This window comes from Diadema antillarum, unplaced genomic scaffold (assembly GCF_040938485.1).
Source record: "Diadema antillarum isolate AM-2024a unplaced genomic scaffold, OU_Dant_1.0 seq00000105_RagTag, whole genome shotgun sequence".
In the NCBI taxonomy this organism is placed as follows: Eukaryota; Metazoa; Echinodermata; class Echinoidea; order Diadematoida; family Diadematidae; genus Diadema; species Diadema antillarum.
This window is the reverse complement of record NW_027271191.1, coordinates 1,178,534-1,191,123: the sequence shown is the minus strand read 5'-3', so window position 1 is coordinate 1,191,123 and position 12,590 is coordinate 1,178,534. Positions and strand designations below refer to the sequence as shown.

Below are 12,590 nucleotides of genomic sequence, written 5' to 3'. Positions count from 1 at the left end.
CATCAGAGCCATAAGATGGAACAAAAACTTCGAGCCAATCTTGAGTTTAACATGGGAGTCAATGGATATGGGTGACGTCAGCCATGCGCTATCCATTTTTGCTTAAACAAAATTGCACGGCTGACAGCCAGAGCGTGCGATGGAACTTTTCACTAAATGCCACGTGATGGGCAATCGACCAATCGGATACCTACAGTACATATATAGGTGTTACTGATTCCCATGTAAAACTCATGTTCAACTCCTAGCTCTTGTTCCATTGCATGGCTCAGATGTCACAATTAAAAACTTTTGTTGGGTCACTCCACATGTCGCAAGCACATGTTTCAGAGTTGTATGTGTGTGTGTATGCAGGGAGGTGGAACCACCTCCCTGGTGTATGTGTGTGTGTGTGCATGGGGGGGGGGGGGGGAACAGGTAGAGCAGCTCATGGTTGGTTGGGTGACAGGACAATGCTCTCTCTCCTCTACTGCGCCCCCCTCCCCGCCCCCATATGCTTCAGTGGCAAGAATCTCTGCATTTTCCTGCAGGTCCTCCTCCCTTTTTTGCTTTGTTTTGTTTTGATATTTTTGCCCAAAAAAAGGGGGGGGGGGTCATCAACAACCCCTGCTGATGATGTGACTGTTGAAGTGTTTTTATGTGTTGAGCCAATTCAGTGAACTTCAATTGTTTGCCATTTCACACATGAGCATATCATGGTACAAAAGCTGTTTTCTCTTAATACAATGTATAAATCCTTTTCAATAGTTAAGTCGAGGATAAGAAAAAAAAAAATCTGAAGAAAATCCCACACAGCAAAATATTTTACATACACAGTATTCACTGTACCCATCTGGAGATGACTTGGCAAAGTATGAGTTATTGTTTCAGGTCCAATTTCAAAAAACCTCTGCATCTTTATTTGCTTGATATCAGTTGAATGAATGCCAGTTGATACCAGTTGATTTCTAGTCACACATTCCAATTTCCATATTGAAACCAGTTGCCTTAACTGGAATCAACCGGTACCAGTACCAGTACCAGTACCAGTTGCCAACTGGTTTTTCAACCTGGGTATAACTGCATAAATCTAAGCTCACCTATTCAAACATGATGTGGATTGCACTTTCATAATACAATCCATATCTAGCTGTATTCCTTACTGTATGATTAATAAGTAAAACTACAGCTGGTATTCAACTGAATAAGCAAAAAGAGAAGAAAATGTATTTAGTGTTTGGCTTGGCTAAGTATTTGTCTTGTTCTGTGTCGAAGACATTTCTTAGATCTTTACTTCAGCAGACGACAGCTAAACTCAAGCACAATTGTAATGTCACACACAAGCAAAAAGGCAAACAATTTTGAACAACGATTCTCTACGGCTATTTGCATGTTGTCAGAAAAATTGTGCAGTCACCGCGGGTGGTGAATTCTATGGGTTTTTGTGTGCATACTATGTAGTTAGAACTTTGACCAGATGATTGAGATAATGATAGTGGGCTCATCATTGTTGAAAGCATCCTGTGGCATACAAATGTACCAGTAGTGCCATGCAAACCCTATCAATTGGTGAGATTGGGTGATTTGTGTTGCTTCCATTCATGAGATGATTTGTGCTATGAGTTGGCTGATGTGTTGATTTCCTTCACGATCACAGCAATACCATTTAATTAGAGCAGACTCATTGTATTTAAGAAGAGGGCGTTCTTGCTGATAAACAAGATGCTGCTAAATTTCTTGATGGTAATTGTGAAGATGAAAAAATGCAGCTATTTCTGAAAACATGTCAAAGACAACAAATTAGCTGCTATGAATGATTGTTCCAAGTGTCCTGTCTAGAGTGCTAGAAAGACAAATACACAGCCATAAACTTGCTCTTGAATAACGAAACATACATAAGTAGACATATTACTTGTACATATCTACATCTGTAGAGTAATTATCTTTTTTTATACTTAGCCAAATACTTAAAACAAATATTGTCCTCTGAATACCATTTTGGCCAAGTATTTGAGTTAGGTAAAATAGTAAGTATTTGTCTTATCTTCTTCGCTTAAGTATTGAATTGAATACCAGCCCTGACCAACTGACTGCACAATAGACTTCCTCTTGAATTGCTGGAACGATATATCTATTTTGGGGTCTGCAGAGGTGTTGGCCTCTACATAAGGCACTTCATTTGGAACAAGGTTCTAGTTATAGCAACATGCCTTGACCTCTGAAATGTCACTCTCCAGCCAGCATGTGAAAACCCTCTCGATGAAAGCCTATAGATAGGCAACTGTAATGTTAAATGGCGAATGTGTGGAACATTGAGATGGTGCATATAATTTACACAGAAAAAGTAACTAATCCAGTGGAGTGTAATTGGATTTGTCCTACATACTAAGTGCAAATACTTTACTTGAAAAGACTCGACCACCGACATAAAAAAGCTAGTTTGGAATTTAGCTCATGTGCATATTGGTACAAATGACCTTCCTTTTTTCTGTTGGTTAGGCACTTTACTCCTTCTCAAACGTCATAACGCGTAAGTTTGTCCACACAACAATTTATGGAATCCATATTCAAACAAAGATTGGACTTGGGTAGACCAGGTGATAAGTATGACCCGTCAATTAACACTTGGGGAAGCATCTTGATCTATGTCATAAAACTGTTTGGTATTGAATGCCTTTCCAAACCTTTTCTGTTAATACTGCCAAATGTTTGGTCTTAATAAACACTGTGTTGCTGTCAGGTGGATGTGCTGGCAAGCACCATTTATAAGGATTACATGAAAAATCCTCACATCACATATGCCTGTAACAGTGAATTTGAAAAACATTAATGTGTGCTAGTGCACCTGACCATTTTATTCCACTGTGCAAAGTGGAACAACATACTGGCTTATTACACAGAAAAACACATACTCACTCACACACATACATACACATATCATTAAGTATTATGGCAAAGAGTGCACAGAAATGGTTAATATGTGCGGCATTAGCGAAACTGTTTGTCTAATTCTAAGACTGCATAATTCTTGCTGCCTCATTAATGCACTTCAAATATCTTAAGGTGGACATTAATTTCACTGCACAGGACCTATCACAAGTTCAGTTCCCTTGCTCTCCCTCTCTCTCTCACACAATCAGCTACTTGTATGATTAAACAAACCTTTGCAACATTTTCCTGGTGAAATAAGTAGATAATGAAAGGGAGGGGACAGCAGGAGAATGTAGTGAGAAATTTGAACATGCAAAGTTAGTACTATTCAACATCACATTCCAGTTGTATTTGATTCTGAATTTTATAAAACAAGTATAGAGCAGAGACCATTTTGCTTTTGCCCATGTTTCCCCTTCAATACGCCCATTTTGGCAGTATGAGTACAAAGAAAGCAACATATATTTGTATTTGCTGAAATTTAACACTCATAAAGAGCTTTTACATATTCCTTTCTGCATACAGCCAGTACAAAAGACCCTAAAGTTTAGAGTATGAAGTAACAACACCTAAAGCAATCATTGTTTCAGTTTCAAGGAGACTTGGATCATTTAGCTAACAGTTCAGAAATCACCTGGTAGAATTAAAGCCCACTAGAGTTAAATCTTGGCCCACTCGGCTGTTTCTTTGTCTGGTAGGGTACACTTACCTGGGTAACTAACTACCTTGCAACTATCTCCTCAGGGGCACTACACACAAACTTGTAGGATTCATGCAAAATTTCACCTGTTTACCCCCATCCCTACGGACGACTCTCTTGAAGTATTGATTTAACTCAATTCAAACATTTTTTTTTTCTTGTAAGATGAAAGCATTGATTTCAATCAAACAATTTGTCTCTCCCCAGCATACTATCTTCTGGGCCATCAATGCCACTGTCATGAACTTCTTCTAAAAAATTTCCTTCTAACAATTTATAAATGCAATAAGACTCGTCTGCACTTCTACAAGTAGATCTCCAGAGGACGACATTTAAAATTTACAGAGTTCAAGCCCACTGGGGATTGTCTCACAAGAGCCTTGTAGGTAAACTTTATTATTTGTGTCATGCCATGGAAGGACGAAGTAATGACAATAGAAAAGACTTCATTTGAATACCTTAGTTCAGCCTCCACTTTCAGACGGTGAGAGAAAAATGATTGCAATACGTCATCTGAGTCCCTAGTATTCAGTTTACTTTTGACATAGATCAGAATCAAGTATCAATGGATTGTCATCAATTATTATCAAGTTTTGTGTTAAAAATATATGAAATATATGATACAGCCTATGATACACAAAAAATGGTTTTACTCACAGGAAAGTGTGAATGTATATCATACATGTTAGACACTTTCTTTCAATTGTAAGAGGCATCTTCAGCCAGATAATTCAAATAGTTTGACAAATGAGTACAAATTCTGAAAGAAACAGGTTCAATATCTATTCACTAGTAGATGGACAAAAGAAAAAAACACTGAATTTAAAACATGGCAAAAGGTCTTACCTCTTGTTTTCCAGGGACTTTTTTCTTCTTTCACTCCCAGTTCTTGTGAAGACCTGATAATGTATGCCACAATGTAAAAATTCACACGAGGTGAATGAATATCTCTAAATCTCTGTACTCTTCATAGTGTGTAATGAGAATTCTCCTATTCACAAAGTTTTTACTCTAAATATGTATTAATTTGTTACTCGCTGCTTGCATTTTAATTTAACGCAGTTATGATTTCAGTTTGCTATGCACGACACATCAATTCATCCACACATTCCAATCCATTTATCAATTTGATAACTTTCTCATCCATTTATCCATCTATCCATTGACATATCAATACCTCCATTGACACATTCATCCATTTGTTGATCCATCAAATTTGCATTCATGCAATGTGTGTATTCATTTCAGATGGATGTAAATGAAGTACAGTCAGAATTGGAAACTTTTATTTGTACAAGCTTTTGTAAACAACCAAATACCTGAATACCCAGTAACACTTTTTGGAGAATCTATAAAGTTCTGTTTCACCTTGAAAAGTACAAGTAAGTAACTATGCCTGCTAATATTGGATGATGCAGACAGGCAGATATATATATTAAAATCAAGAGTTTTACCTCTTCATTTGGCACACTGGCATGCTTCTGTACAGGAGGGGTGACAGGAGATAAGCCCGAGGATGGTGAAGTGGACTGAGACCCAATTTCTTCCGGTGAGGGGTTCTGCAGTGAATCCAGAGATAAATTCTCATTCTGTATGACATAGGAGAGAGACAGAGTACAAGAAATAGCAAGAGGTTAGTACTAAAACGGAAAACGGTCTTCTTTCAAGCTTACAGCTAAAATGAACAGTGTTTGTGGATGTAACATATCCATTTTACTATGGTTATAACATAGGTCCCCACAGATTAGTGTTGTAATGGCTGAAGGGACAAACCATTCAAATTAGAACGATTAAACAAGATGAAAACAAGACAGTTACTGCATAAGATATTTTCAACAAGATAAAATTTCAGCAGCTGGAACATCTTAATATAAGTTAAATTCTTGAAAATAAATCTTTAGTGTAATTACACAATACACGTATGCAAGCAGGATGTAGATGACAAGACTTCAGTAATGTGAGATGAAATAGACAGGATTGTAGTTCTTTATCAGTACTACTAAAGTTTCACACCTTTGCTGGGCTTCATAGCTTTCATCTCAGAATTTTGTATATACAGGGATACCAGTTAGAATGAACTAGAGGGCCTGAAATACATCTACATGAAGCTCCTTTGTACATGAAAAAGACTGAACTTTGAAAACTGCCAGGACCTGAATTCACACTTTTGCCTGACAATTGGCATCCATGTATACAATGTATATGATTGTATACTTTATATCTATTGTGATCACTTAGATGTCACAAATGATGTCAGATGTAAAAGCTTCCAATGCAGGAAACAAACTTACAGGTGATTTCTTTCGCCATGCCTGGCAGAGTGACATCCCACCATGGCTCAAGCTTTTCTGCACTGGAGGTTTACCCTGTGACACTCGGCTGGCTTTGTGACTGAAAAACATCAAGAGAATCATAACAAACTTAGTAACCCCTGAAATGAAGGCTAACTCAATTTGCTTTGAAACATGGCATTGAAATCAGGACATGTGTCAAAGATAAGCTCATTTTAAAAGTAGATTAAATAAGGAAATTAAAAATATCCCTTACCTTATTTATATTACCTTCATGGTTACAGCTAATTTTATTGGAGAAGAAATGATTAAAATACATATGGTCCCAATGTGCTTGTATTTGCATTGATGCATTGAAAGGTGTAATTAAACCCAATATCTAATGGAACATTAACACCAACCTTCCCCAAATACTCACATATTGTATTGAAATTAAGAAACAGAGCAGTCCAAATTTGACAGATATTGGATACTTGTCAACCCTGCAGCTCAACAGAAAGGGGATAATGGAGGAAAATTTCACAAAATTGGAATTGGAAGAATTCCAGAGGGTCAAAAAAGAGGACATGAATAATCCTATAAAACATGAACAATTAGCTTGTATGATGTTAGATGCATATAAAAAGATAAAACCACTTGAATGCTGATGAATCCTCTAAATGAGCATTTGATGGGCACCCCTCCCCAACCCTTCAGGCCATTTAGTTGTACCTTGGAATGATGGACTCATCTGTAGAGGCTGCTCCATTGAACTTAAGGGGTGGCATAGCAAATGAGGGGTACAGGTAGTGGATGTGGTTGACGATTAAGAACTTGATGATGAGCTCATATGCAAACAGCCTCCCCTCTCGCCACTCCCATGCACGACTTAGAACTGTGTCAACACTGCCAGTGGATGTTTCTGCAAATATGGATAAAATTTTGTTGTCATATTATCAAAAGTTGTTTGAAGTGTAGAAAGCATAAGTTTTATTGAAATTCTTCAAAAAAAAATTGTCCTCCACAATGGTAAGATTTCAAGTATTGACAAGTGAATATAGTATAAACCTGCATTTGAAAAAAAAAAAAAAGAAATAAACTTTGGAAATGTTTAATGAATTACATTTGAAGACAATTAACCTAAGTCACTCTGGACAAAGAAAGAATGATAGAGCTGTCTTCAAGAAATACATAGAAACTTAATCTTAACATGAACAAGATACTCTTTCATTCATTGCTTTTAGGTGTACTCACTATCCACAAAATACACTACATTGCTAACTTCTAGCAAACTTTTACACTGCAAGTCAACTGCACAGAAAGAACTAGAAATGTCGCTATGGCGACTGATGCCTCCGCCATAATGCATGATTTCTTCCAATAGGCGTATAGTACAATGTCTTCACAATGTATGATTCATGACAGTTTCACATAACTGGCAAAATATTGAAATGACAGGTTTGTCAGAAATGTCTTTGAACTGGGTTTGCTTTAATTTTCTAAGAGTGCAGGTACACATATTTGGGGAATTGAGAATTTTTACTTGAATTCTGACAAACCTTTTTATAAGTTTATGCATTGAGTAATTTCCAAGGTATGAAGAAAGAGTGTAATGACGGTACAAAATGGATTTTTTTTTTTTTTTTTTTTTTTTTTGGGGGGGGCATTGAAACCTGGCCTTTGACCCTTAACCTTTGACCTTCTGGCTGGAAATTTCCAAGAGACTCTACATTAGGTAATGCATGTAATAAGTTTTTAAACTAATAATGCAAGCATTGCATATACCGTATGTCCCCAAAAAAATTACAACGGGGCCCTACGCAATGATATCTTTAAAAAATATTGCATCAATCTAAATACAAATTCAGGGTATGAAACTACAAACTCATTGCTCACATCTTACAGAAAACCCCATTCGATTTGCTTCAGTGGTCAAAGAGAAATGAGGAATTTTGTAGAGGATGTCGGGAATCTCTTTTGTCCAAGTTCTGTCTATTGTTCACACACAAAATCATCGAAGTGCTAAACTTGGAAGAATCAGACTCATGACATGCTTTACTACAATCCCCATTTCTCTGTGACCGCTTAACTAAATCGAATGGGGATTTCTGCAAAATAGAGCTAAGATGTTATATTTTAAGACCCTGAAGTTGCATCGAAAAAAAAATAATCATATTGGATGTTATCGATTCGAAAATCTTATTGTAATTTTTGTCGGACATACTGCAGTATGTCCCTCAAAAATTACAATCAAATTTTCGAATTGATAACATCCAAAATAATCGACCTGTCTAAGTGCTACTTCGGGGCCTTAAAATATAACATCTTAGCTCTATTTTGCAGAAAACCTCATTCAATTTGGTTAAGCAGTCACAGAGAAATGTAGATTGTTGTAAAGCATGTCATGAGTCTAATTTTTCCAATTTTAGCAATTCAATGCTCTAGTGCGTGAATAAAATACAGAACTTGGACAAAAGAGATTCCCGACATCCTCTACAAAATTCCTCATTTCTCTTTGACCACTGAAGCAAATCGAATGGGGTTTTTCTGTAAGATGTGGGCAATGAGTTATAGTTTCATAACCTGAAATTTGTATTTAGATCGATTCACTATTTTTAAAGATATCATTGTGGGGGGTCCCGTTGTAATTTTTTTGGGGACATACTGTACTAGTATATGAGGGAAATAGTAAAATTTTGAGGAGTTGACCTTGACCTTTGACCCCTGACTATTGACCCATGACCCCTAAATTCCCATGATAATCCCTGCCAGTCAGTTCATGCGTATGTACCAAGTTCTACGAAGATACATTGAACCATTTGCGAGAAAAGTGATATTGCAACATTTTCACCTAACCTTTGACCTTTTGACCTTTGACCTTATGACATGAAACCCTCTCTGGAGAATCTTTACGCAGTAGTACATGTCCACACCAAGTTTCAAGAAAATACCTTTGGGCATTGCATAGATATGGGGAAATTGCAACATTTGTAGCATTTGACCTTGACCTTTTGACCTTTGACCTCTTGCCAATGTCACTAAAATCATATCAACTAATTGTCCCATCATACATCATCCTTGGACCAAGTTTGGTGAAAGCTGCTTCATCCAGTTTTGAGTTATCACGTAAACAGATAAATTTTAGGATTTGACCTTGATCTTTGACCTTTGTCCGATTTCACTGAACAACTAATCAAGTAATTGTCCCATCATACATCATCCTCCAACAAAGTTTGGTAAAATTTACTCCATCCAGTCTTGAGTTATCGCGTAAACAGATGGATACAATTTCATGATTTGACCTTGACCTTTGACCTTTGACCTTCAGCCGATTTCACCCAAAATCTAATCAAATAATTGCCCATCATACTTCATACTTGGACCAAGTTTGGTAAAATTCCAGTAAATATTACTCAAGTTATCGCGTAAACGAAAGCGGACGGATGGACGTACGTACGGACGTACGGACGGACGGACAACCCGAAAACATAATGCCTCCGGCACCACTTCGTGGCGGAGGCATAACAAGGAAAAGTAGAAATTACGCGGTGCGTAATATATGTCCCCGCCGGAAGTAGCATTTTGTAGCAAAATGTATAATATAGGTAAAAAATCAAGGTCAAAGGTCAAAGAAGTCAAAGGTCAATATTCTGTGTAAAAGTTTTGAAGCCCTCACCTAGTGCCATCACATAAAGCAAACATAATCGAAATCGGGTTAGAAATGGCGGAGTAGCATTTTGTAGCCAATGTACAATATAGGTCAAAAATCAAGGTCAAAGGTCAAAGAAGTCAAAGGTCAAAATTCTGTGTAGAGGTTTTGAAGCCCTCACATAGTGCCATCACATAAAGCAAACGGAATCGAAATCGGGTTAGAAATGGCGAAGGAGCAAAATGTACAATACAGATCAAAAATCAAGGTCAAAGGTCAAAGAAGTCAAAGGTCGAAATTCTGTGTAGAAGTTTTGAAGCCCTCACGTAGTGCCATCACGTAAAGCAAACGGAACCGAAATTGGGTTAGAATTGGCGAAGGAGTAGCATTTTGTAGCAAAATGTACAATATCGGTAAAAAATCAAGGTCAAAGGTCAAAGAAGTCAAAGGTCAAAATTCTGTGTAGAAGTTTTGAAGCCCTCACCTAGTGCCATCACGAAAAGCAAACAGAATCGAAATCGAGTAGAAATGGCGAAGGAGTTGCATTTTGTAGCCAATGTACAATATAGGTAAAAAATCAAGGTCAAAGGTCAAAGAAGTCAAAGGTCAAAATTCTGTGTAGAAGTTTTGAGGCCCTCACATAAAGCAAACGGAATCAAAATCGGGTTAGAAATGGCGAAGGAGTAGCATTTTGTAGCAAAATGTACAATACAGGTCAAAAAATCAAGGTCAAAGGTCAAAATTCTGTGTAGAAGTTTTGAAGCCCTCACCTATTGCCATCACATAAAGCAAACGGAATCGAAATCGGGTTAGAAATGGCGAAGGAGTAGCATTTTGTAGCAAAATGTACAATATAGGTCAAAGGTCAAGGTCAAAGGTCACAACTGAAATTCTGTGTACAAGTTTCAAAGCTCCCATGTAGTGCTCTCATATAAAGCAAACAAAATCAAAATCGGCTCATAAATGACAGAGAAGTACCAAATTGAACATTTTGATCACACAAGGACGCACACACGGACACACACACGTACGGAGCCCGTTTCATAGTCCCCTGCTCGAACTCGTTCGGCGGGGACAAAAACAGGGCAATATTTTTTGCACCCTTCTTGACTTATTACTTATGTGATTAGTACATTTTCAAATCACTGGTAAACAATATTTCAAAGTTTCCAGTCATTACCAACTCCAAGCTGGTTGACATTGGTGATGCTGATGGCCTTGCTCTGCCCATAAAATGGCATTTGTCTCCATCGCACTTGACGAGGACTTTGAGGTGGCCATCTGTCCGTTTCATCACATGATCCCATCCCATCGTGCATACTTCCAGGAGCCAGCTCAGAATCCCTGGAGCTGAGGGGCATATCAGAAGGACTTGAGGCTTGCATTGCCATTGGGTGTGCCCCTGTCTGGGAATCTCCAGGGTTTTGAGGAAGGGTGAAGGCAGAAGACCTGCCAACCAAGTCTGTGCTATTGCGGCGATCCTGATTCTTGCCTGTGTGCTCACTTCCAGCAGCAGCAGTTGAGTGCTTTTGATTCATGGAGAGGCGATGAAACTTGGAAAGAGTATGAGCAGGTTGACTCATGTATTTTATATTGATGCCCCAGTCAGCACTCAGACCTTGAAGAATCAGCTTTAGCAAGGCTGAATTGTTTGTGTCCTTGACCACTGTAAAATGAGAAAATATAAATTCATTACACTTTCCATCTGCTCTACATATTCAGTGCACTTTCAATACCTTAAAAAGTTGAAGTATCAAAGGTATTTTTCTTGATCAATTACTGTATACGCCTAATATTTCGCGAGGTTTTTATTTTCATGAATTTCATGATATTCGGCTGCAATGCTTGATGCCATCCCTATGGACAACATTCATCTGACCTCATAAAAGAGTCACCTGGCCAAGAAGCTCTGTTATCCAGGGTTGGATACAATCCAGACATCCAGCATCAGAGACCCAGTTGTAGAGGCAGACAGGCATTCGCGAACTGGCGACACATGACTCAGCCGACCGTGTGTATCCAGCTACGCGTGCTGCCACATTTGTATACCCCTCAACGCCACAACCAACTGCTAGGCCTGGATGTCAGCCAACTCCCAGGAACCATCTACCTGATGCCACCTAGGCTGCAGTCCCTGGGTGACTGCTATATAAGCTGTTATTTTTACGAGGGTTTTATTAATAACACGCGAAAATGCCTCAAAGCACTTGGGTGATAGTGCATTTATGTTCGCGTCGGCGTCAATACGTGAAAACAACATCTCGCGAAAAAGTTTATGACCTCTTCATTTGCGAAAATATCTGTATGCGAAAATAACAGCATATACAGTATTCACCTCAAGCAGCTACCCACATCAAGAAATTGAATTGATCTAGAGATTTTGTATGCTGGAGAATTCACTCTGTTGAAATGCACATGCTTAAGAATATACTAATTACGTGGTAGGGAAGAGGAAATCGTGAAGCATTTAGTTTACTTTTGTTTTCCTTTTTTTATACCTCAAAAAATGCCTTCAGAGTGATTGTAAACCCCGGGAGCAGAGGATTGCTTCCCAGACTGAGTTTAAATAAAAGGATCAGATGACACAAATTTAATTTTACACCATGATCAACTGTGTTGAGTATTTTACTGTGGTCATTTTCCCTGAAATCTTTTGACAGATAACTTACCCAGATATCTAAATAGTTCACTGGTAGCTTGTCTCACAGTTGAAGCAGGATGCATGAGATACAGGCTGAACACTGAGAAGTAGTAGGGCCACTTGGGCAACAACAGGCCTGGAGGTATATGCTGTTCACAGAAAAAAAGACCATTGACCACCTTATTTGTTAAAACACAATGTAAGACATTAATATCACAAAACAATGAGAAATATCAATTTAAGATAGTAGAGGAGTAGAATTCATCAACCCTGCACAGCCTAAATTTTGTTTGATTACTGATGTCAGCTGAATATATATTTGAAAAAAAACAAAATCTTCCTATACTAGTACATAGCACAGCATAAGATAAGTGCCTGTCAATACGCTGCTGACAAAGTATGAACAATTCCTCTGAATAT

General features: G+C 38.0%; 1 protein-coding gene across 1 annotated transcript in view; it reads right to left on the bottom strand.

Moving 5' to 3' along the window:
• LOC139726943 (uncharacterized) overlaps positions 1 to 12,590 on the bottom strand; it is a 60,168-nt gene that overhangs the window by 29,551 nt on the left and 18,027 nt on the right. Inside the window, exons 8-13 of the mRNA XM_071637931.1 lie at positions 12,199 to 12,319; positions 10,710 to 11,195; positions 6,613 to 6,802; positions 5,902 to 6,001; positions 5,065 to 5,199; positions 4,457 to 4,509 (exon numbers count right to left, since the gene is read on the bottom strand). Coding sequence (XP_071494032.1) covers positions 4,457 to 4,509; positions 5,065 to 5,199; positions 5,902 to 6,001; positions 6,613 to 6,802; positions 10,710 to 11,195; positions 12,199 to 12,319 — 1,085 coding nt within the window. The remainder of the gene's footprint in view (positions 1 to 4,456; positions 4,510 to 5,064; positions 5,200 to 5,901; positions 6,002 to 6,612; positions 6,803 to 10,709; positions 11,196 to 12,198; positions 12,320 to 12,590) is intronic.